The sequence below is a fragment of the Myotis nattereri genome (genome assembly GCF_964212035.1).
Source record: "Myotis nattereri genome assembly, chromosome: 8".
In the NCBI taxonomy this organism is placed as follows: Eukaryota; Metazoa; Chordata; class Mammalia; order Chiroptera; family Vespertilionidae; genus Myotis; species Myotis nattereri.
Genome location: NC_138083.1, coordinates 13,268,453 through 13,294,372, shown reverse-complemented (window position 1 = coordinate 13,294,372; position 25,920 = coordinate 13,268,453). Strand labels below are relative to the sequence as shown.

Sequence of the window (25,920 nt, the reverse complement as noted above, 5' to 3'; positions counted from 1 at the left end):
ATACATGCTTCCATATGGATGAACTTTGAAAGCAGTATGCTAAGTGAAATAAGCCAAATACAAAAGGACTAATGTTGTATATTGCAACATATATGAAATATGTAGAATAGGCAAATTCATAGAGACAGTAAGTAGAGCAGAAGTTGCCGACTAGGGAGAGAGAATGGGAAGTTATTGCTTAATGGGTGCAGAGTTTCTCTTTGAGCCCATAAAAAGCTTTAGTGATGGTTACACAACACTGTTAATTCCATTAAATGGGTAAAAAAAGACAATTGAACATACTATGTTGTACAACTACAACTCTGTTCAAGTAGAAAGTGTTGATATGGAAGGAGCAAACGTCTATGAAGGAGGATGGGCAATGCAAGAGGGCTTCATAGAGGAGGTGATGTTTAGGGAACGTTGTCTGGAGGAAGTAATCACAAGCTGCATTTAAGAGTAATATTTCCACAAGCAGAAATGAGAGAAGTTTCTAGAAAGCCTGCGCCCCACTTTCTTAATGACCCTGGCGCCCCTGGCTAGATTATTGTCTTGGCTCTGTTATTAACTGTCTCTGTGACCTTCCGACCCCTCAGTGCTCCCATCTGTAAAAAGGTGACAGTCATTTTACTTCTGTGAGGGTTACTGTGAGGATTAAACTAATTAATACATGTAAAAGAACTTAGCAGTATTCGGCACATAGTAAACATTCTATAAGTGTTAGCTATTTTTATTTCTTTTTTATGAAAACGTTTATTGCGGAAAAGCTAAGAAAACAAAAATCACTTGTAATTCTACCGCCCAGAGAAAATCACTGCTAACCGTTTATTGTATTATCTTCCAGTTTTATGTACATACATATACACATACAGAGCTTATCCACGCACCTCGTTAGACTTTCTCGCCCCTCGCACTTTGCAACGTAAACCCCTGCTTTTTGAGCGCCAAGACAATGGAATTTGACGGAGGCACAGCCCGCCCCTGGATTGTGTCACTAGAAGCCACGCCCCACACTGGCGCATGCGCAGTCCTCGGGCGCCGTGGTTAGTCGAGGGCTTCTTCAGACCGGAAGTGACGTAGCAGTGACGAGGGGCCGGTCGCGGAAAAGTTCGGGCTGTCGCGTGCCGTGGGCTGGTTTCCGACAGTGACCGCGGCGGCAGCATGCTGGACGAGCTGGGTTTCATCGGGACCATCGGCGAGGATGACGAGGTGCCCGTGGAGCCCGAGTCTGACTCCGGAGACGAGGAGGAGGAGGTAGGTCTGAGCCGATCGGGGGTCGGGGCGCAGCGGCGGACGGTCAGGTTTCCTTGACTCGGTTCCCTTCCCTCTGCTTCCTCGGCTCTGTCCCCAAATCCTCAGCATCCCCAGCCAGGCCGGCATGTGTCCTTCAGCGACGGGTCTCACCGGCACCCCCAGATCTTCCTCACTTTGCTCGTCACCAGCGTGTCCTCGCCGCCGCACGGTGCCGTGCCATTCCGTGTCGCCTTGGCGAGCTCGGTGCCCACTCGCCGAACGGATCCTTCATCCAGGCCGTGTAATAGGGATCCAGAGGCGACACAAGCCCTGGTTTCTGCTCAAGGAGCTGCGGTCATGCATTCGGTCGCGATGACAGTATTTAGTCAATGCTTACATTTGTTACACGCACTGTGGAGCATGTGGGACATAGCCATGAACAGTTAAAAAGGGATCAGTGTCATGAAAGAGTGCTCGCCCTTCAGAGTTCCAGCCGGGGTGTTTCCCCCCTGCGACCTCATCTGTCTGCTGACACCTCCATTGGGGCATCCTATGGCCGCCGCAAAATTCAACTGCTCCAAAGCTTTGTAGATTTCTCTCTTGTTGGGTACCCCCATTTTCTTCTTCCTTTTCTAGTGTTCTCTCATCGCAGTCCCATAGTCACACTTTTTCTTCCTCTTCTCAGGGGCCCATTGTGCTGGGCAGAAAGCAGAAAGCCTTGCAGAAGAACCGCAGCGCTGATTTCAACCCTGACTTCATTTTCACTGAGAAGGAGGGAATGTACGATGGCAGCTGGGCCATGGCCGATGTTATGAGCCAGCTCAAGAAGAAGGTACTGATAGGCAGTCCGGGTGTTAAGAGTTCTAACCCTGAGGTAGGGATGACCCCAGTGAGGTTAAGACGGCCCTGGTGAGGACGAAACGGCCCCAGTGAGGTTGGGACGGCTCCAGTGAGGTTGGGCCAGATAATGGGGACCAGTATAGACTGATGAACAGGGGTAGATACAGAGGCAGAGCAGCATTGAACAGACTGTCAAACTACAGTGGGAAGCCTGGGGAGGGTTTGGGGCGGGGGTGGGGGGGGTGGGGGGGTGGGGGGGGTGGGGGGGTGGGGGGGGTGAGGGTGGGGTGGGGGGTGGTGGTGGTGGTTAAGAGATCAACCGAAGGACTTATATGCATGCATATAAGAATAACCAATGGACACAAGACACTAGGGGTTAGGGGAGGCCGGGGGAATGTCAAGGGGGGAAAAAAGAAGACATATGTAATACTCTTTGCAATACCTTAAGAAATAAAAATAAGCCCAAACCGGTTTGGCTCAGTGGATAGAGCGTTGGCCTGCAGACTGAAAGGTCCCAGGTTCGATTCCGGTCAAGGGCATGTACCTTGGTTGCAGGCACATCCCCGGTGGGAGATGTGCAGGAGGCAGCTGATCGATGTTTCTCTCTCATCTATGTTTCTAACTCTCTATCTCTCTCCCTTTCTCTCTGTAAAAAATCAATAAAATATATTTTAAAAATAAAGAAAAAAAAAAAGAGTTTTAACCCTGAGCTCACTGCCTTTGCCACCTGCTTACATGCAGCAGATATTGGAACTTTTTTGGAACTATGTGGTATAGTTGTTGTTTTGTTGTTGTTGTTTTAATTGATTTCAGGGAGGAAGGGAGAGGGAGAGGGAGATAAAAACATCAATGATGAGAGAGAATCATTTCTTGGCTGCCTCCTACATGCCCCCTTCTGGGACTGAGCCCAGACATGTGCCTTGACTGGAATTGAACCTGGGACCCTTCAGTCTCCAGGCCGATGCTCTATCCACTGAGCCAAACTAGCTAGGTCTGTGGTGTCATTTTGGTGGGATAGGAAGTGATGATAAATTACCCACATTCTTTTTTTTTTTTTTTTTTTTGTCATATGTATGTATTGCTTTTATTTTGCAATTGTTTTCTTGTAATAAAGATTACTTATGTTTTTTTTTTTTGCTTAAAGTATTACAAAGGGTATTACATATGTGTCCATTTTATCCCCCCGCCCTAGACAGCCCCCTAGCCTCCCCTATCCCCCAGTGTCTTATGTCAATTGGTTATGCTTATATGCATGCATACAAGTCCTTTAGTTGATCTCTTACCCCCCTACCTCCTGCCCCCCAACCCTCCCCGGCCTTCCCGCTGCAGTTTGACAATATGTTTGAGGCAGCTCTGCCCCTGTATCTATTATTGTTCAAAAGTTTATAATGGTCTCTATTATCCATGAATGAGTGAGATCATGTGGTATTTTTCCTTCATTGACTGGCTTATTTCACTTAGCATAATGCTCTCCAGTTCCATCCATGCCGTTGCAAATGGTAAGAGTTCCTTCCTTTTTAGAGCAGCATAGTATTCCATCGTGTAGATGTACCACAGTTTTCTAATCCATTCATCTACTGATGGGCACTTAGGCTGTTTCCAGATCTTAGCTATGGTGAATTGTGCTGCTATGAACATAGGGGTGCATATATCCTTTCTGATTGGTGTTTCTGGTTTCTTGGGATATATTCCTAGAAGTGGGATCACGGGGTCAAATGGGAGTTCCATTTTTAGTTTTTTGAGGAAACTCCATACTGTCTTCCATAGTGGCTGCACCAGTCTGCATTCCCACCAGCAGTGTACAAGTGTTCCTTTTTCTCCACATCCTCTCCAGCACTTGTCGTTTGCTGATTTGTTGATGATAGCCAGTCTGACAGGTGTGAGATGGTACCTCATTGTTGTTTTGATTTGCATCTCTCGGATGATTAGTGACTTTGAGCATGTTTTCATATGTCTCTTGGCTTTCTGAATGTCCTCTTTTGAAAGGTGTCTATTTAGGTCCTTTGCCCATTTTTTGATTGGATTGTTTATCTTCCTTTTGTTAAGTTGTATGAGTTCCCTATAAATTTTGGAGATTAGGCCCTTATCAGATATGACATTGGCAAATATGTTTTCCCACACAGTGGGTTTTCTCGTTGTTTTGTTGATGGTTTCTTTTGCTGTGCAGAAGCTTTTTATTTTGATGTAGTCCCATTTGTTCAATTTCTCTTTAGTTTCAAGTGCCCTAGGAGCTGTATCAGTGAAGAAATTGCTTCGGCATATGTCTAAGATTTTGTTGCCTTTGGATTCTTCTAGAATTTTTATGGTTTCCTGTCGTACATTTAAGTCCTTTATCCATTTTGAGTTTATTTTTGTGTATGGTGTAAGTTGGTGGTCTAGTTTCATTTTCTTGCATATATCTGTCCAATTTTCCCAACACCATTTATTGAAGAGACTATCTTGGCTCCATTGTATGTTCTTGCCTCCTTTGTCAAATATTAATTGAGCATATTGGTTTGGGCCGATTTCTGGGCTCTCTATTCTATTCCATTGATCTATATGCCTATTCTTGTGCCAGTACCAGGCAGTTTTGAGAACAGTGGCTTTGTAATACAACTTGATATCTGGTATTGAGATCCCACCTACTTTGTTCTTTCTCAAGATCGCTGCAGCTATTCGGGGTCTTTTTTTATTCCAAATGAATTTCTGGAGAGTTTGTTCTGGGTCTGTGAAATATGCCATTGGTATTTTAATGGGAAGTGCGTTGAATTTATAGATTGCTTTGGGTAGTATGGACATTTTAATGATGTTGATTCTACCAATCCATGAACACGGTATGTTCTTCCATCTGTTTATGTCTTCCTCTATATCTTTTTTCAACGTCCTGTAGTTTTCTGAGTAGAGGTTTTTTACCTCTTTAGTTAAGTTTATTCCTAGGTAGCTTAATTTTTTTGGTGCGATGTATTACCCACATTCTTAATTAAAACCAAGCAAGTGCCAAATGTTGCACATGAATTTTTTGCAGACTTTCGTTACAAACACATTCATTGATTGCCAGACAATATTTAAAAGTATCAATAGTATTTTATTGCCTTCCTTAAAATGTCCATAACAGCTTTTCCTGGAGGAGGGGTTGGTGAGCTCAGACTAACTTCAGTATATATAATAAGATAGACCCTTCTTTCTTGACTTTATAGACATTAAAATGTGGGGTGGAAAAGTCTTCGAGGAAACGTGATAATACCATTTAATAGTCTAGAAATACCAAGCATTACATATACCATAAATTACTTGCCTTTAAAAAAATGGACAGAGCTATATTAAAAATGGTCTCGTTTTTAGGTGTTCACTCCTTGTTTTGAATATTAGAAAGAAACTTTTATAACAAAGAACAATCTAGCAGGTGCCCTTGGTAGCGATATTTTAATAGCTAGACTCTGTTCCATAGATACTGTCATTCTCTCTCACTTGCCAGGTAATCTCATGTGACCTCATGTTTAGGGTCCCTGGTCCCCACACAGCATAGCTAAAGGTCCCACAAATGTCCTTGTCATCTGCTTATTTGCCAAGATCTCATGCTTCTCTTTGAGTTTGGTTAACAAGCTAGAAGATGCATGCAAATTATTTTATATTTCATGCACTTCAAAGAGAAATATTGCCTTCTCAGAGCAGTTTTTTTTTTGTTTGTTTGTTTTTTTATTGATTTTTTTACAGACAGGAAGGGAGAGGGATAGAGAGAGTCAGAAACATCGATCAGCCGCCTCCTGCACACTCCCTACTGGGTATGTGCCCGCAACCAAGGTACATGCCCTTGACAGGAATAGAACCTGGGACCCTTGAGTCCACAGGCCGACGCTCTATCCACTGAGCCAAACCGGTTAGGGCATCAGAGCAGTTTAATCGGGCTCTGCTGTCCTCGTTCTGATTGAAATAAAACAGCATTGCCTTTTCAAGGTCCTCTTGAGGTGTTTGGTTTTTGTTTTGTTTTTTTCTATTCATATGGACCCAATGAAATTAAAGACTGCGCCTTATAAAGCTTACCGTCTATCAGTGTAGAAAATAACTAGACAAATAATTACACAGTTAACTGTAGTGCCATAGCAGTTTAGGGAGCTTTGAGCATAAAGAGGGCCTGCCATTACTTACCCTTTCTAAAGTTTTATTACTATCCAGCATTACCTGAATTTGCTCAGAGTTCAACATTTTTTAAAAAAAACATATTTTATTGATTTTTTACAGAGAGAAAGGGAGAGAGATAGTTAGAAACATCAATGAGAGAGAAACATCGATCAGCTGCCTCCGGCACATCTCCTACTGGTACATGCCCTTGACCGGAATCGAACCTGGGACCCTTCAGTCCACAGGCCGACGCTCCATCCACTGAGCCAAACCGGTTTCGGCCAGAGTTCAACATTTTAATTAATAGGCTAATTTATGTCTGATTGGTAAGTTTTTCTGAGTAGTATTCAGATATAATGTGACATCTCTTAGTAATGGTATTATTCTGAATAGTAAACACCTTCTAAAATGTGAATGTTCTTACTGGTTCCAGTTTTTCATGCGTAGACCACTTATTTAATGTTTTGGGCTATGAATAATCTATGGATTGATTAATGTATCTAAGGACAGCCTTTTTGTATATTAATATCTGGGATCGGACCCTGAGAGAAACCTTGCTTCGTCTCTTTCCCATATGCATATTCTTTTCATCTCTGTGTTTTTATCTGCAGAGGGCAGCCACTACGTTAGATGAGAAGATTGAGAAAGTGCGAAAGAAAAGGAAAACAGAGGTGAGAAAGCAAAGCAGTTACTTCTCTTCGCAGTTAAGCCCACAGCTGTAGCCTGGGCACCTCCCCACTGTTTCTCTCCAAGCCTGCGTGGAAGGGCGCTGTGCAGGCAGGCTTCTCCGTGTGTCCACTGTCACTGTTCATTAAAAATCCTCGTAGTGCCGAGGCCGGTTTGGCTCAGTGGATGGAGCGTCGGCCTGCGGACTGAAAGGTCCCGGGTTCGATTCCGGTCAGGGGCATGTGCCTGGGTTGCGGGCACATCCCCGGTGGGGGATGTGCAGGAGGCGGCTGATCGATGTTTCTCTCTCATCGATGTTTCTGACTCTCTGTCTCTCTCCTTTCCTCTCTGTAAAAAATCAATAAAATATATTTAAAAAAAAAAAAAAAATCCTCGTAGCATAATGGCGCTGTGCGTAGGTTCTGGACTTCCCGAAGTTTGTAGTTGCCTGACTTTATTATAATTGTTTTTCCTCCCAGGACAAAGAAGCCAAGTCTGGGAAGACAGAGAAGGAGAAAGAGGCAAAGGAGGGCTCTGAACCGGAGGAGCAGGAAGACCCTGAAGGGCAAGATGAGGAAGGCTCAGCAGATGAAGACTCAGAGACCGACTACTCATCAGCCGATGAGAATATCCTCACCAAAGCAGGTAGGCGATACCGTGTTGCTGTCAGAAACAGGAACAGGACATTGGAAAGTCTCCGCCTTTCCTTGTAGGATTTGCTGTGCTCTTTCACGCAGTTAAATTTAACATCTCCATGTTGAACTCCTTTCTGTAAGCTTCCCTTTTTTCTTCGGATTTTGTTAGGGTTGCACCTAGTAGGCAGAATTTACTCTTTTCCTCATCTCCAGCCTCACACTGCGGCCAGCACCTCTGACTCGAACTTGTTGGGGTGCTGTGGCCCCCACATCCCTCATCAGATGGGTCCAACCACGTAATGGCTACTCCATAAATATTTCTTGCAGAAATGAGAGCTAAAGCATCATAGTATAGCATAGAGGTTGAGAACCTGGTCTCTGGAACTTGGTGAGTTTGTTTCCTATCTACAGTGCCTCACAATGACCTCATCCTTGAAATCAGGCTAATGACAGCCACACTCTGAAGCAAGCTGTCCACAGAAAGCACTTCGGACAGCATCTAGCAGATTGTCAGTGCTCAGTAAGGAAAAGCCCTGATTATCAGCTATGTTTTTCTCCGTAGACACACTCAAAGTAAAGGAGCGGAAGAAGAAGAAGAAAGGACAAGTGAGTGTGGGCTTGGAAAACAGTATGCAGCTTGTTTTTGCATCCTAAAAGGATTCTAAGGTCAGTTTGTTTTCTTTGCCTTTTTTTTTTTTTGCTGAATTCTCATTCTGTTTTTGGTTTTCTGGTGTAGGAAGCAGGAGGATTTTTTGAAGATGCATCGCAGTATGATGAAAACCTCTCATTCCAGGACATGAACCTTTCCCGCCCTCTTCTGAAGGTAGTGGCTTCCTTTTACAACTGTGTAGTCATCCTGTGACTCGGCTTCCTAAGCTGGGCTCTTTGCTTCCCTAAACTCTCTTATCCACACGGCTGCCAGGCAACCCTCTTAAACAGAAAGTTCATCTTGGCCTATAAGGCCCAGCCCCTTCTGGGCCCCTATGATGCTGTCTCTTGGCACTCTTTCTGCTCTGGCCATACTGTCTTCCTCGCTGGTCCTCAAACAGGTCTTGCATCTTTGTCCTCAGGGCCTTTGCACTGGCTCTTCATCCTGCCAGGAAGATTCTTTCACAAATCTGTTTTCATTGCTCCTTGCCTTTTTCAGGGTTCCACTCAGTAACCACTGCTCAATGAGACCTTCCCTGACAATACTCTGTAAATTGCACTCATTCCCTCCCCACTGCCTTCCCCAGCCACCTTTCTCCATAGCATTTATCTCCATATGACATGTGTTTGTTTTGTTCTGTTTCTTCTATCCTATATAATAAAGAGCTAATATGCAAATGGTCATCATGCCCTCGTGTCCTTGTGCCAGGGCCAGGGGACCTGAGGCTGCGCCCCCCCCACCCAGTGGGGCTTGTTGGGGGTGGGGCCGGCTGGGTCTGGGTCTTGAGAGATTTCGAGGCGCGCACGGGTGGGCGGGGACTTGACTCTGGGTCCTGCGGCGCGCCCCAGACTCTGACAGGAAGGAGATTTTCATATACATTTTACTAATTTTCTTTTATCTCTGACACTTCTATTATAGAGAAAGGGCAAATAGCAATATTAAAATATTTCCTCTGATTCCCTTTTAATGTGCACGGATTTCATGCACCAGGCCACTAGTCAGATTATAAGATTCCTGAGGGCAAAGTTTTTGTTTCTTTTGTTTACTGCTATATTCTCAAGTGCCTAGAACAGTGCCTCACACACAAGAGGCACAATAAATGCTGTGGATTGAATGACTGGAATGGACTAAGGTACCACTTGTTTGGAAACATGCCTTGTTTGTTTCATGCTGAGACTCTCCCTACCCCTCTGACTAACTCTCTCTTTTTCCTTCAGGCCATTACAGCCATGAACTTTAAGCAGCCCACCCCAATCCAGAAGGCGTGCATACCTGTGGGACTGTTGGGGAAGGACATCTGTGCCTGTGCAGCCACTGGGACAGGTAAAAAGGATAGGGACTTGGGGAGGGGGGAGGCAGAAGGAGGATGTTCAACCTAGAACAGGCTCTAAGTTGACTGACCAAAAGGCCGCTTTGGTAAATACACAGATATAAATTTGATTTTTGTTAACCCTCACCTGAGAGAAAGAGAAAGAGACAGAGAGAGAAAGAAACACCAAAGTGAGAGCAACACATTGATTGGTTGCCTCCCACATATGCCCTTTTAGTGTGCAGGCTGACATTCTAACTACAGAGGACACTGGTCAGTGCCACAAATATAATTTTTAATGCAATAACATTACATATTTTGTTTAGTAGCTCCCTTAGGAAAAAAAAAAACTTACTATAGCCCTGGCTGGGCATCGTCCCGTGCAGCAAAGGGGTTTCCAGTTCAATTCCTGGTCAAGGGCACATGCCTGGGTTGTGGGCTAGATCCCCAGTAGGGGGTGTGCAGGAGGCAGCAGATCAATGTTTCACTCTCATATCAATGTTTCTCTCTCTTTCTTTCTTTTCCTCTCTCTAAAAATCAATAAAAAATGCCGAAACCGGTTTGGCTCAGTGGATAGAGCGTCGGCCTGCGGACTGAGAGGTCCCAGGTTCGATTCCGGTCAGGGGCATGTGCCTGCGTTGCGGGCATATCCCCAGTGGAGGATGTGCAGGAGGCAGCTGATCGATGATTCTCTCTCATCGATGTTTCTAACTCTCTATCTCTCTCCCTTCCTCTCTGTGAAAAATCAATAAAATATATTTAAAAAAAAATCAATAAAAAAAATATAACACAAATAACTTATTGTATACTTTCCTATTTCTTTAAAAAAACTTTGCTTTTTCAAAATGGTTGCATAGTATCTTATTACATGACTGTTTTTTACTATATAATTAACTGCACTAATATACAATGTTGCATTGAGCATCCCTTTTACAAAAACTTTCCTCCTATGAAGAGGCCTGTCATGGAAGAGACAGGCGGTCATAGTCAAGGCGATACCCTGATTGAATTAAACGAGGAGGACCTTCACTAGACCCCCTACAACCTGTGACCCATAACTATCGTACATATTTCTGTGCTCAGGTGAAAACGTAAACCTTGAAGGGACTGAACCTCTTCTCTTTGCTTTCTTCCTGCCCTTGTCTCCAGGTAAAACTGCTGCCTTCGCACTGCCCGTCTTGGAGCGTCTAATCTACAAACCCCGCCAGGCTCCAGTAACCCGCGTGCTCGTGCTGGTTCCCACCCGAGAACTGGGCATCCAGGTACACTCGGTCACCAAGCAGCTGGCCCAGTTCTGCAACATTACCACCTGCCTGGCTGTGGGTGAGTATCTGGCCGAAGGCTGCCAGCCCCGGGAGACCGTGACATAGTGGAGGATGGATTCGCCCCGCCCTCTGAGGTTGACGGATGCCAAGAAAGCCTTTATGTGATTGAATCCACTTAAATAGTGGACAGTGTGTTTTTATAGTAGGTAGTGGGAGGTGGGGAGAGGGTTTCATCGAGACTTAACCAGTCTTGCAGAATGAAATTTTAAAATTATGGGGAAAATTTTTTCTTGGTACTAAATAAGTTTACGATACAATTTCTGCTTTGCTTGAATAACGAATCAAATATTGTTTGGGGCAGAATTTTTCTGATGATGTTATATGATACTGTTTTCTAACCTTCATTTTACCCCCCATATGCCATGCTGCTTCTCTTAATCCTTAGATGCCTGGATCTGAAGTCCTTTGTGTCATCATCTTTTTTGATTTTTTGCATGTAACAGAGTTGTAGTTAAAAAATCTGTCTCTCCAAACAGATTGTAAAATCCACACATGTGGGGCATTTGTCAGTTGTATTCTCTGCTATTTTTTCTGCATCTGGCATGAGACCTGGCAGGTGGCAGGGCTCAGTCAGTGGTGGTGAATGACTGAACTGGCTGCCTGGTGGGGCTTTTTTCTTCGCAGGTGGTCTGGACGTGAAGTCTCAGGAAGCTGCTCTTCGGGCAGCGCCTGACATCCTCATTGCCACCCCAGGCCGGCTCATCGATCACCTCCACAACTGCCCTTCCTTCCACCTGAGTAGCATTGAGGTGCTCATCCTGGATGAGGCCGACAGGTACTCACCTGGGATCCCATGGGCCACAGCCCTGGATGGGAACTTGCCACCCTGGATTATTCTACAGTAGAGGCTGGTGCATGAAATTCATGCACGGGTAGGGTCCCTAGGCCTGGTCAGCGATCAGGGCTGATCTGTGGGGCATTCGGGGAGCCCCTGCTGGCACCCACCTTGGCCAGCCTGGCTTGGCCTGCTCACCGGCCCCGCCCCCTGCTGCTGTCGCCAGTTGCCTCAATTTGCGGGGTGACCAGTGTGGCGATTGGCGGGCCCCCGCTGGTACCCGGGTTGGCTGACCTGGGGCCTGTGGACTGGGGGCAGCTCCTGTGTTGAGTGTCTGCCCCCTGGTGGTCAGTAAGCATCTTAGTGACTGGTTGTTCCATTGTTTGGTCGATTTGCATATTAGGCTTTTATTATATAGGATGGCTCTCACCAGTTCAGCTGCTCACATTTGTGCCTTTGTCCATCCTTAGCCCAGATTATTCTGCTCTCTTTCTCCTTCTGTAAAGTGCTGGTTAAAAGGGAAGGTAGATCAAATCCTGGCTCTGCCACTTCCTGAGATTTGGGGACGTCTTTTAGATTATCAAAGCAAAACCTTTCCCTGTTTGTAAGTGGGAGATAAGAACAGCACCAATCTTGTGGTGTTGAGGATTCAAGGAGTAAGTTGGGATAAGTGCCAGTGCATAGTGAGGGCTCCACAAACAGCCTCTCTTAGTGTGATGTGGGGCTCACTCCATCCCTCCTTCTCCCTCTTTCCCTCCTTCCTTCCTCTCATATGTGTCCCATCTGCTCACCTCTTTCCTCCATAACTGAACAGAATAAAGTCTTAATGATCCTAGACTAATGAAGGAGGTGGGGTAGGGGAAGGAGGCAACAGAAAACCCTAAAGCCTGTTCATGTTTACTCTCAAATTGCAGCATCTCCAACTGAACAGGTCTTTTTTTTTTTTTTTAATATATTTTATTGATTTTTTACAGAGAGGAAGGGATAGGGATAGAGAGTCAGAAACATCGATGAGAGAGAAACATCGATCAGCTGCCTCCTGCACACTCCCCACTGGGTATGTGCCCGCAACCAAGGTACATGCCCTTGACCAGAATCGAACTTGGGACCCCTGAGTCCGCAGGCCGACGCTCTATCCACTGAGCCAAACCGGCTAGGGCTGAACAGGTCTTTAACCAAGCTCTGATCTGTATGCCCCTTGTCTCTCTTCCCATCTCATGATCAGCAATGTAGTCCTATTTGTTGTTCTGGCCAAAATTCTTTTTTTTTTTTTTTTTGAATTGAACATATCATTTTATTGTCATATAATCAAACAAAATATGAAGATTAGAACTGGATCACTTGACCCTTTCTCTTCTTATCTCCTCCCAATTCAAAATGCTTGCATCTCTTAATAGCCAGCATTCTCTTAGATCTGCAGTTAGGCTCAACACATTCAAGCCTCAGCACAATCTTCTTTGTAGTTTTAGCCTTTTTTCGGAAAATCGGCTTAGTCTGCCCACCGTAGCCACTTTGCTTCCTGTCATAACGCCGCTTTCCCTGTGCATACAGAGAATCCTTGCCCTTCTTGTACTGTGTTACTTTGTGGGGTTGATGGTTGCCACACTTCTTACAGAAAGTTCGGCGGGTTTTAGGAACGTTCACCATGTCTGCGAGAGCTATCAGCAGGGAAAAAAAAAAAAAAAAAGAAAGCCTGGCCAAAATTCTTAACGTCATTTGTGTCTCCTCATTTTCACACCGCACAAAACATCCATAAATCCTGTCAGCACTTGCCCACTTTGGGGTTTCTGCATTTGCTGTTTCATCAGCTTGGAATGACTTCCTTTTTCCTCGGGTTTCTGCTCTAGTTGTCACTTATCTAAGAAATGGTCCTGCCCCCACCTCATCCTTCCCTTCTTGCCTTACGATCTCCAATCTCTGAGGTCTCGCTAGCCTCTCTGACCTACCTCCCTTATGGTTACCTGAATGCTGGTGTGGTGGTTGTGTCCCACCTCTCCTCTAGAACATCATTTCATAAAGGGCTAGCTTGGTGTTGCTTGCTGCCGCATCCCAGTGCTACATCTGGAATCCAGTAGATGCTCAGTGAGTGTTGAATAATTGACTGACTAACAGAGCAAATGAACCCTTCTTGAAGCCTGAAGGAAGTAAAGGAGATTGCTCTCAGGCAAGGGAACATGATCTGATTCAGGTTTTAAAGGGGAAGGAAATTGTATTCTTCAAACACGTCAGCATCTTAAAAGACTGGGAAAGGATATGGAAGTTTTATTTATTTATTTTTTTAAATATATTTTATTGATTTTTTACAGAGAGGAAGGGAGAGGGAAAGAGAGTTAGAAACACTGATGAGAGAGAAACATCGACTAGCTGCCTCCTGCACACCCCCTACTGGGGATGTGCCCGCAACCCAGGTACATGCCCTTGACCGGAATCGAACCTGGGACACTTGAGTCCGCAGGCCGACGCTCTATCCACTGAGCCAAACCGGTTAGGGCAAGATATGGAAGTTTTAGATTGAAGTGTCTAAGAAGACATGACAAATAAATGTAATACCTGATTCTCAACTGAGCCTGACCTGGAGGGAGAAGTACTGTAAAGAACTGCATCAGTTGAAAAAACCTGGAGTCAAGGTAATCTCACAGATTACTATTACCTACAAAGAGAAAAAGGTTCCTTTATCAGTGGCAAAACCTGGCAGACACCTCCTTAACCAAGTGTTCAAACTGATGATCTTTAGCTCCTGATGGACTGGGAGTGAGGTGCACATCCGCACCCCTACACATTCTTTCTGCAATGATTTACTGAATACAGTCCCTGAGAAATAGACAAATACAGAGTGTGGAATAGGCTGAGAGGATTCTTCTAGATTAAGGAAGACTAAAGAGACATGCCAACCAAATGCAACATAGGAACTTTGGTTTCTAGACTAAATAACAAGACAGCTACAAAATGATATTTGGCAACAGCTAGGAAAATTTGGATATGGACTATACTTTAGATGGTGTTATTCAAACTTAAAATTCATGGGTATAATAATGTCATTGTGATTACATAGAAGGTCATTGTTCTTAAGAAATGTGTGCTGAAATATTTAGGCATAAAGTGTCCTGATATCTACAACTTACTTGCAAATAGTTCAGCCAGGAAAAAAAAAATAGATTAAGCAAATGTGGCCAAATGATAATTCTTAGTGAATCTTGTTAATGCTAATAAAATAAGTAAATAAAGGCACCTGAAGCAGAACCAATGACAACATCAAAATATGGCGTCTGATGTTTTCTGTCGCTCGACAGAAGTGAGTTTAGTCCATTTCTCTTGATCCCTCCCCTTCCCTGCTCACCAGGATGCTGGACGAGTACTTTGAGGAGCAGATGAAGGAGATCATCCGAATGTGTTCCCATCACCGCCAGACTATGCTCTTCTCGGCCACAATGACGGATGAGGTGGGCTGTGGGGGATCTCCTCGGTGGGGTGAGTGGAGAAGACAGTTCAGAGAACCCTGGTCTGGGCTGGGGGTGGGTACCCCCCGTTTCTGCCCCGTGGTAGGCTGGTGAGCATCCCTATCTTTGTGCCTCGCAGGTCAAAGATCTGGCTTCTGTCTCTCTGAAGAACCCTGTCCGGATATTTGTGAACAGCAACACGGATGTGGCCCCCTTCTTGCGGCAGGAGTTCATCCGGATCCGGCCAAATCGGGAAGGGGACCGGGAAGCCATTGTGGCAGGTGCAAGCCCAGGGTGGGACTGGGCAGGCTGGGGTGCTCGACTCCCATGACCTCAGGAGTGCCATACTGGAGCCTCCTCCATCCAGCCTCCCCTAATCCAGTGTGTGGTGCTGCCATTCCTTCACTCCATCACTTTCGATATGTTTTTCCTCCCTTATTTTTATCGTCTCACCTTCCTCCCACCATCCAGTCCTTATGTCCTGCTGAACTCCCAACCATTTCCCCTCACTGCACCTTTGGCCCTTAGTTCAGGCCACTGCTGTGTGTTGCCTGGACTATTGCAGCCGCCTCTTACGTGCCTGTCCTGCTTCCACCCTTATCCCTTGGTAATCCGCTCTCCACCTACAGATCATGTAAAATGATGTTTACAAATGAGCACTTGCCTATTACTTCCTTATTTAAAGCCCGCTGGTGTCTTCCATTGCTCTTAGACTAAAATCCACGCTCCCTAGCGAGTTCTGCAAGCCCTCTGGGTCTGGCCCCTGCCTGCCTTGTTGCCTTTGCTCCGGCCTTGTTGCCTGGCACTCGGCCACACTCATCTGCGTTAGCTTTCTCAAACCCACAAGCTTGTCCTCCTTGGGGCCTTTACGTTTGCTCTCTCCTCTGCCTGGAGTCTTCCTCCTAATCTTCTCATGGATGATCCTGCCTTGTCATTCAGCTTGAGAGGAACCAGTGCTGAAGCTACCTCCCCATCCTCCCTTCAAGGGCAGGACTCGCTTTTCTGTCTCAGCCCTGGAATTTGAGCTTCGCACGGGTGGGAACCTCGCCTGTCTGCCTCCCTGATGCCAGGCACAGCACTACTGCGCAGGCAAGGAGGGAGTATGTTTTGGAGATGGCTGCTGGTTCACTCTTCTCTCCCTGCCAGCTCTGTTGACAAGGACCTTCACCGACCATGTGATGCTGTTCACCCAGACCAAGAAGCAGGCCCACCGCATGCACATCCTCTTGGGTCTCATGGGACTGCAGGTGGGCGAGCTCCACGGCAACCTGTCACAGACGCAGCGGCTGGAGTCCCTCCGGTAAACTTGGGGTTAGGGTTGGCTCCTTTCCACCCTTCTTGGGCAGGTCAGAGAGGCTCTCTTAACTCATACGAGGGAAAATACCACCCAGAAGCTGTGTTGGAATACTAGCAGGGACGCAGGTGGCACAGTTTCCCTGGAAGGTCATGTCTTAGGTACACTCAGAACTAACTTCTCACAGAAGAGGTAACTCATGCCCCAGGGCTGTGTATGGGAGCTGCTGAGTGGGCATGGAAAGAGATTCTGACTCAGGGCGATTCAGCATACTTTGGCATACGTTTTTGTCTACAGCTGCTCCAGAGCAGTGGACAATCCCGAGTCTGATGGAAGGAAATTTGGAATCAAAGCTTGTCGCCATTTCTTGACCATTTACTTTGCCAGGCCTGTGCTGTGTGCTTCTCCGTGTGATTCATTTAATTCTCACAGAATGGAGTCAGCTTGGGGGGCAAGGAGGAACCCTTTAGAGCTCTCCTACCTATCCCTATTCATCATAGATGGCTGAGAGTTGCTTTCTAAAGAAAAGCTATTTTGAATGCTGAGACATTTGCATATGCTACTTCCTATCTAGGATAGCTCTGTGGTTCCCAAACTTCCATATGTATAGGAATTACTGTGTAAGGGGGTATACACAAAATGACGTTGCTCCACTTTATGGATTGTTTAAGGGGGAGTGTAAATGTCGATGGGCTGACACTTAGGCTCTGTCCCCACTGTGATAGTCTGTACTCTGCTGCTTGACTCCAAGTGGAATTGTGTTCTTTCTGTTGGCTCAGGATCCTGCATAGCAGTATTGAGGATGGGAATCTGAATAAACATCTCTTTGTGGCTATTTCCAGGCGCTTTAAGGATGAACAGATTGACATTCTTGTGGCCACAGATGTGGCAGCCCGTGGACTTGACATCGAGGGGGTTAAAACGGTGAGCAGGCCCTGGCTGGTTTGGCTTAGTGGGTAGAGTGTCAGCCTGCAGACTGAAGGGTTGTAGGTTCAGTTCTGGTCAAGGGCATGTACCTTGGTTGCAGGCTCAATCCTCAGCCTGGTTGAGGCAACTGCAGGAGGCAACCAGTCGATGTGTCTCTCTCACATCAATGTTTCTCTCTCTGTCTCTCCCCCTCACTTCCACTCTCTTTGAAAAGTCAATGGCAATATATTTTTGAGTGAGGATTAAAAAATTCAAACACACACACAAACACAAAACAAAACAAAAAAAAAACGGTGAACAGGCTCCATCTTCCTTGAACTTTGGGTGGGAGTCCTTTTGCCTCCTTGTGTTCCAACTGTTTCCCAACTCCCACACTGAATGATGGTCAGCTTTGACCTTCCAGGTAATCAACTTCACGATGCCCAATACCATCAAGCATTACGTCCACCGGGTGGGAAGAACAGCACGTGCTGGCAAGGCTGGGCGTTCGGTCTCTCTGGTGGGAGAAGAAGAGCGGAAGATGTTGAAGGAGATTGTGAAGGCTGCCAAAGCTCCTGTGAAGGCCCGGATACTTCCCCAAGGTGAGCAGACACCACTGCAGCAGCTCAGGGCAGTTTGGATAGGTGAGGCAGGGGCAGAAGATAATGGGTGAGAGCAGGAGCTTTGCAGTCAGGAGCCAAGTTTGAATCTTGCTGAGTAACTCTGGGCAGGTCTTACCTCTCCTCTCTGGGCTTCAGTCTTTGTGTGTAAAAGAGACTCATGATAGACTTATGCCTCAAGTGCCTTATTCATAGGTATTTTACATCCTTTGGGAAGAAAGTTCTCTCTTAGGGCAAAATCCCCATTGATTCCCTCCTGTCCCCTAGTCCTTGAGGGGCAAAAGGTGAGGAGATTAGCATTCATTCTTTTGGATATCTTTCATTCTTTATGTTCTCATTCAAAGAAGTCTTTTAAAGCACATCCTTTTTAAACATTTTTTTTCAGTTATAAAAATAATAAGTATTCAGTGTTGGGACTTAGTAAATAAAATAAGAGCTAAAATGTAATTGTATATTAAGGAACTCACCACTGTTAGTATTTAGATACATATCCTTTTTTCCTTTCATATATGTCTATTTTTTTCCATTTAATTCATTCAGCCAGCAAATAATTATTGAGTACTACTGTATATGCCTGGTGCTATTTATTCTATTCTAGGTTTTGGGGATACAGCAGGAAACAAAACAGCTGATCCTGTGGTGGGGAAAGACATAAAAAAGCTAATAGAAGATGTGATTTAGAACTGCAGGAGGAGAGGTGCCTACTTTAGAAAAGCTGTTTAGGAAAGCCTCTGAGAGCAGGTGGCATTTGAGACGAGTCCTGGACGACAAGAATGAGGTGGCCCTAAGTGGTCCGGGGACAGAGTGTGCCAAGCAGAGAATACCAGGGCAAGGCCTCTGAGGCGGGAGCAAACTTGGTGTGCAAGTAAAAGGGAAGAAAGGCCAGAGGGCCTGAGGCACGGTGAGCAAGGTGGAGATAGAAGGCCAGAGAGGTCGGCAGGGGCCATGCTTAGAAGTTTAGAGCTTATTTTAAAAGCAACAGGAAACCTTCAGGCAGGGTTGGAGGGCTGTTAAGCAGAGAAGTCACACACAAAAAACCACAATTTTCTAAGTCACTAAATACATATCTACTTTCCTTTCATCAGCTACATAGGCTTCACTCTTATTTAAAAAAATTTTTTGTTCTCTTCCCTCAAGATGTCATCTTGAAATTTCGGGACAAAATTGAGAAAATGGAGAAAGATGTATATGCAGTTCTGCAGCTGGAAGCTGAGGAGAAAGAGATGCAACAGTCGGAAGCCCAGGTGAGGAGGGCTCTGGTTCCCAGGGTCACTCGGTAAGCACACCACATTAGCCCCTCTGAAATCCTTTGTCTGCAAACAGATCATCAGAGTCCCAAGCATTTTCGGCAATGGCTTCCTGCAACTGCCACGTTATATATTGTCAGATGTAGGTTCCATGGCAGGTACTCTTTTGCTGTCCCCCCGCAGATCAACACAGCAAAGCGGCTCCTGGAAAAGGGGAAGGAGGCACAGAACCACGAGCCTGAGAGGAGCTGGTTCCAGACCAAAGAAGAGAGGAAGAAGGAAAAAAGTATGTCGGGAGGTTCCTCAGAAGCTAAACATAGAATTCGTAGGACCCAGCAATTCCACTTCTTGATCTAACCCCAAAGAACTGAAAATAGGGACTCAAATGGATACTTACATGCCAGTGTTCATTGAAGCAGTACTCACTGTAGTCAAAGGGTGGAAGCAACCCATGTCCATCAACAGATGAATGGGTGCACAAAGTGTGTATACATACCATGGAATAGTCTTCATCAATAATTAAGTTCTGGTGCATATTGTTAAGGATGAATATTGAAAACCTGTTGAGTGAACTAATCCAGACACAAAAGGACAAATATTTATGGTTCTGCTTATATGAAGTACCTAATCATGCAAAGTCATAGACACAGAAAGTAGAATAGAGATTACTAGGGGGTAGGGGAGGGAGTTTTTTTTAAGCAGTCTTTTCTTTTTTTTTAATATATTTTTATTGATTTCAGAGAGGAAAGGAAAGGGAAAGAAAGATGGAAACAGTAATGATGGGAGAGAATCATTGATCAGCTGCCTCCTGCACGCCCCACACTGGGGATCCAGCTCGCAACTCGGGCATGTGCCCTTGTGCTGGGGGCCAGCCCCAGCGGGTCCAGGGGTTCCCAAAGGTGTGGACGGAGTCGGCGAAGAATGTTTTACACGGAGACAGCGTTCAAAACTCTCTAGCTTTCCTTAGTCTCCGTGGATCTTCCCTGTGCCTGGCTGAGGCCACAGAGAGAGATCCAAAGGCAAGCTGAGCCTTTATTTTATAGTGAGAGGTAAACAAGGTAGTGGTTTCCAAAGTTACACTGTTCTTGTGAGTTTCACTTGTTTACACTGTTCTTGTGAGTTTCACTTGTTTTTGTTCTTGTGAGTTTCACTTGTTTACACCATGGTTATACTTCCGGCACTTCCTCAGCCCATTAGTTTCCCAGATAAGATCTAGGGAGCCTCATAAGGTCAAGCCTAATTATACTAAGAGGACTGTGCCCTCTAAGCTGGGAATTGTTTGTGACTTTGCCCACAGGTCAGTCCGAGGCTTAACCCTATATCAGCTCCCTACATCTCACCCTTCTTTTATTTTTTAAGCTACTATAATGAGAGTTTTTCAGCTACCATAATGACAGTAAAACTTAAGCATCAAGAACAAAACTCTGGCTATTAAAGCAATAACAAAATAATGCCAATGCAAAACCCAAAACATTTTAAAACTTGAACATAACATTTTTTTAAAGCTAGTAATAATAATAAAACAATGGCAATGCAAAACAGCAATAAGTGAGAAATCAAAGCACAGTAACATTTTTCTACCAAATGAAAGTTTCTTTTGCCGATTTACTCACGAGTCCTCTGACTTGGCTGAGAGAGTAGCTTCCATTTCTTGCTTTTCTACCATCTGCTGGGCCTCAGTTGTTAACTTCTTCAGCTGACCCCAAGTCGGTGGTTTGGTTGTCCTTGTTGATCTGGCTAGCGGGCGGTGTCACTGGCCCTACACCCTTGACTGGAATCGAACCTGAGACCCTTCAGTCCACAGGCTGATGCTCTATCCACTGAGCCAAACCAGCTAGGGTAGTTATTTACTTATTTTAATTTTTAATCCTCACCCGAGGATATTTTTCCATTGAATTTTAGAGAAAGGGAAGGAGAGAAATTGATGTGAGAGAAACACATCGACTGGTTGCCTCCTGCACAAGCCCAGGCCCTGCAGGGAGGAGCCTGCAACCCAGGTACATGCCCTTGACTGGAATCGAACCTGGGACCTTTCGGTCCATAGGCAGACGCTCTGTCCACTGAACCAAACTGGCTAGTGTGTGAGGGAGTTATTAATGGTTACAGAGCTTCTGTTTGGGATGATGAAAAAGTTGTAGAAACAGAAAATGGTGATTGTTGTACAATAATGTGAATATAATTGGTGCTACTAAATTGTACACTTAAGAATGAAAATGGTAAATTTTTTTTAAATCCTTATCCGAGGATATTTTTCCCATTGAGCCTTAGAGAGAGTGGAAGGGAGGAGGGGAAGAGAGAGAGAGAGAGAGAGAGAGGGAAGGAGGGACATGGATATGAGAGAGACACATTGACTGGTTGCCTCCCTCATGCATCACAACTGGGACCTGGGATTTAACCTGTAACAGGTATGTGCCCTTGGCCAGGTATCAAATCTGCAATGATTTGGTGCATGGGCTGATGCTCTAACCTCTGAGCAAACCAGCCAGGACAAAATGGCAAATTTTATGTTACATATTTTGTCACAAGAGGCAGGAAAATATTTTTAGATATTCCCTGCCTTTCTCTATTTTTAACAATCACAAATGAATTTACATTGTTCTACACCTTGCTTTTTTCAATTTTATAGCTTGGAGATGATTTTATATAAACATATGAATAGCTACCTTTTTTTTTTTAAATATGGCTGTGTGATCTCCCATCAAATGGGTTGATTATAATTTATTTAATTAGTCCCTGTTGAGGGACATTGGGGTTGTTTCTAATCATTTGCTATTATTAACAATTCATGTAGTGAATAACTTTGTCCAGATTCCTTTGCACAATTAAGCAAATATATTTGATTTGTGGATAAAGTCCTTAAAGTAGAATTGTAGGTCAGAGGTTATATGTATTTATTATTTTGTTAGGGATTGCAAAATTACCTTCCAAAAAGATTGTATCAGCAATTTAAGAAAGACTGCCTATATATGATGGGACAAAAAATTAGGGTGTATCTATGTTAAATTTTGTTAAAAATCTATATATTGCCCTAGTTGGTTTGGCTCAATGGATATAGCGTTGGCCTGTGGACTGAAGGGTCCCAGGTTTGATTCTGGCCAAGGGCACATGCCTGGCTTGCGGGTTCGATCCCCAGTAGAGGGTATGCAGGAGGCAGCCAATCAGTGATTCTCTCTCATCATTGATGTTTCTATTTCTCCTTCTCCCTTCCTCTCTAAAATCAATAAAATATATATATTTTAAAATCTCTCTATATAAAAGCCTAAGCGACCTGATGATCGGCCTACCGGCCAGTAGCTATGATGTGCACTGACCACCAGGGGGCAGATGCTCAACACAGGAGCTGCCCCCGGTGGTCAGTGCACTCCCACAGTGGAAGTGCTACTGGCAAGCCCAGCTGTGGCAGCACAAGCCTCTCCTGCGGACACTCTCCCTGTGCACCCGAGCTGCGGTGGTGGCAGGCACAGCGGGGGCAGGATGAGCAGGAGCGGTGCCCCGCCTGGGCTCAGGCTCCTCCCCAGCCGCCTGCCGCTTTGCACACTACTTCGTGCTGTGCGGGATTGACGTGGACAGTGGAGTGGAGCCCGACAAGCTGGTGGGTAAGGCCAGGCTGCAGCAGTGCAGAGGTACTGATCGCCGCAGGCCAGGCCGAGGGACCCCGCCAGTGCACGAATCCATGCACCGGGCCTCTAGTAGAGTTATAACTATTCAGGGACATAAGTGAACTAAATTCTTATCTTTCACATCAAGAGGTAGATCAGGGGTCCTCAAACTACGGCCCGCGGGCTACATGCAAATACAAATGTTGTATTTGTTCCCGTTTTGTTTTTTTACTTCAAAATAAGATATGTGCAGTGTGCATAGGAATTTGTTCATAGTGTTTTTTAAACTATAGTCCGGCCCTCCAATGGTCTGAGGGACAGTGAACTGGCCCCCTGTTTAAAAAGTTTGAGTACCCCTGAGGTAGGTAGATAATGGAAGTCTCAAATGGATGAATTGAGAAATAGTGGAACAAGCATGCTATTTAGTGAGATGGGGTAATCACCAAGAAAGTGAGTGATTGATGATTCTCATTTTAAGCCCTTGTGTACCAATTTAAAATCTGTGTACTTGTTAATACAAGTTTTTCTTTTTTTTAAATGTTTTGATTTCAGTGAGAGGAAGGTATGGGGAGAGGGATAGAAACATCAATGATGAGAAAGAATCATTGATCGCCTACCTCCTGCACGCCCTCTCCTGGGGATGGAGCCCACAACCATGACCTTCTAGTTCATAGGTTGACACTCAACCACCGAGCCATACCAGCCTGGCTGTAAGTTTAAAGGAAGTTATAAAACTACCTGAAATCTCATGCTCTCTTCTCATCCCAGTTGCTAAGGCTCTGCAGGAGTTTGACTTGGCCTTAAGAGGAAAGAAGAAGAGGAAGAAGTTTATGAAGGACGCCAAGAAAAAAGGGGAGATGACAGTGAGTGGCCTCCCCTTTGGAGTTGGGTCCCTTCACAGTGCAATGAGTCAGGGCTGCCTGACTCACATGTCATCCTCTTGAATCCAGCTTTAAAATAAAACCGTTCCATACTCACATGTCACCGTCTCTCTAGGCAGAGGAGAGGTCCCAATTCGAAATCCTCAAGGCACAGATGTTTGCTGAGCGGCTGGCCAAAAGGAATCGCAGAGCCAAGCGAGCGCGAGCAATGCCTGAGGAGGAGCCAGCAAGAGGCCCTGGTAGGCATATGGGGAGCCTACCGGGGCTGGAAAGAAGGTTCTCCCTGTAACCTGTGCTTATAGTCAGGGAGAATATTAGAGGGATGGTGATAAGAGCCCACATTTTTTGAGTAATGAATATGTACTAGTGTATACAGCTATACCTTTATTGGCTTCAAGTGGTGCAGTGACCTGTGGTTAGTGGAAATCCCTAGGATTTGAAACCAGGCCTTTAGGAATCTGGAGCCTAAGTCCTTACCAGTTACCACATGGAGGAGCAGGTCAGGGTCAAATGAAGTGAAGGTGGTCTTTGGCCCATTTCACTTTGGACTACATAAACATTCTTTGGAGTGCTTCCTTCACACCTGGTACTTCTGATTCCTTATCCCTTTTCTGCCAGGGTCTGATGTTTCACCTTCATGTCAATAAATCATTAGTCCAGAGCGTCCACTGAACTTGGGACCATTACCCTGAGCTTAAGGGAATTTAGGAGCCTGGGTTTAAGAGGACATATCTAACCCATTCTCTCTCTGCACAGCCAAGAAGCAAAAGCAGGTGAAGAAATCTGTATTTGATGAAGAACTCACCAACACGAGCAAGAAGGCCCTGAAACAGTATCGAGCTGGGTAGGGTTTTAAGTCATCATGGCGCTCTTGGTATTTTGATGAAAGCTCTCTCTCCTTCCCCACTCCCACTTCTCATATACCTATAGCTTTATAATATATATTTCAGGGGCTTCTGTCTGACTTCCCAGGGTGAGAACATGAGGAAAGAGGTGTTGAAGCTCTTTTGCCTTGGCGATAAAGTGGCACATTTTTGGTTCAGAAATAGAGCTTCTCAGGAGAGTGATAGATAGAACCCCAAAGGATCCTGGTTTGCTCTTGGGAATGTGTTGTTCATCCCTCCTCTTCCCAGTTCCCCAGGCCTGGGTTGGGATGGGGTTAGATTTACGCTTCCCAGGTAGTTTTATTATATACACTAGAGGCCCAGTGCATGAAAATCATGCACTGGGGGGGTGGGGGCTGGGGTTGTCCCTCAGCCCAGTCTGCACCTTCTCCAATCTGGTACATCCCTCACAATCTGGGACTGCTAGCTCCCAACTGCTCACCTGCCTGCCTGCCTGCCTGCCTGATTGTCCCTAACTGCTTCTGCCTGCCAGTCTGGTCACCCCCTAACCACTCCCCTGCCAGCCTGATTGATGCCTAACTACTCCCCTGCCAGCCCTATCGCCCCCAACTACCCTCACCTGCTGGCCCAATCGCCCCCAACTGCCCTCCCCTGCAGGCCTGGTCTCCCCCAACTGCCCTCTCCTGCTGGCCTGGTCGCCCCTAACTGCCCTCCTCTGCTGGCCTGATCGCCCACAACTGCCCTCCCCTGCTGGCCATCTTGTGACCACATGGGGGTGTCCATCTTGTGCAAGGATGTGACAGTCAATTTGCATATTACCTCTTTATTATATAGGAAGAGAAGGAAGGGTAGAGCCTCCTCTAGTTTTATTTTAAAGCTGGACTCTGACTTGCACAAACCCATATTATCAGGTAGAAATACACACAGGCTGAGAACCTCCGGACCTGAAAATGACACATGTGTTGATCCTGCTGCTATGTGTGGGAGCTGGGTTCAGTGGGGGTGAGACCACCCGCTTTTCCAACAGTTTGCCATTTCAGCATCATGTCTTCTCTCTCACCTACAGCCCCTCCTTTGAAGAAAGGAAACAGTTAGGCTTGTCCCACCAGAGACGAGGAGGAAACTTTAAATCTAAATCCAGGTAATGTTTGCAGTTTTGGAGGACAAAAGGTTACAACTATTTGGGATTAGAGAAGAAACCTTTCATGGGAAAGGAGCTCCTCCTTCCTCTTTCTGGCCTTTGAGGGGTTGGTCCTTTACTCTGATTTTTTAAAATTTAAATGTATTAGGGGTAGTATTGGTTAATGATGTTTTAGGATACCATTCTATGATACATTTCTGTATATTGTATTTTTGCTCACCATCAAAGTCTAGTCTCTTCCCATGATCCCTTCTGGTTTTCTTAATAGGTACAAGAGGAGGAAGTAGCCTTGGTGGCCTGAAGAAGTTCATGGGATGGCCCTTCGATCCCTCCCGTATGGGAAGTCATCCTGGTTTGATCTTTTCTCCATTTGTAAAAAATATTCTTAAAACTTTAAAAAGTCTGTGTCATTTATACACTAAGAAAGAAAGAGTCAGTCAG

General features: G+C 45.4%; 2 protein-coding genes across 3 annotated transcripts; one reads left to right on the top strand and one right to left on the bottom strand.

The window, feature by feature from the left end:
* Nucleotides 1-1,041: 1,041 nt before the first annotated feature.
* On the top strand, nt 1,042-25,920 carry DDX27 (DEAD-box helicase 27). Of its 2 annotated transcripts, none has more exons than XM_081096781.1 (21): nt 1,042-1,233; nt 1,898-2,044; nt 6,762-6,821; nt 7,296-7,461; nt 8,014-8,057; nt 8,188-8,274; nt 9,318-9,423; nt 10,559-10,732; nt 11,359-11,509; nt 14,850-14,949; nt 15,086-15,227; nt 16,093-16,246; nt 17,083-17,164; nt 17,571-17,748; nt 18,904-19,010; nt 19,197-19,299; nt 23,381-23,475; nt 23,609-23,732; nt 24,250-24,337; nt 25,405-25,479; nt 25,748-25,920. In XM_081096781.1, the coding sequence occupies exons 1-21, from the start codon at nt 1,141-1,143 to the stop codon at nt 25,764-25,766; spliced, it is 2,295 nt and encodes a 764-aa protein (XP_080952907.1). In that variant the 5' UTR covers nt 1,042-1,140; the 3' UTR covers nt 25,767-25,920. The 2 variants fall into 2 exon arrangements, with proteins under 2 accessions (XP_080952907.1, XP_080952908.1); XM_081096782.1 differs by having other exon boundaries at nt 11,428-11,509; nt 25,748-25,918.
* LOC308523108 (large ribosomal subunit protein eL42-like) lies at nt 11,897-13,338 on the bottom strand. The gene has a single exon (XM_081096783.1). It carries the CDS (start codon nt 13,223-13,225, stop codon nt 12,836-12,838), a length of 390 nt encoding a protein of 129 aa, XP_080952909.1. The 5' UTR covers nt 13,226-13,338; the 3' UTR covers nt 11,897-12,835.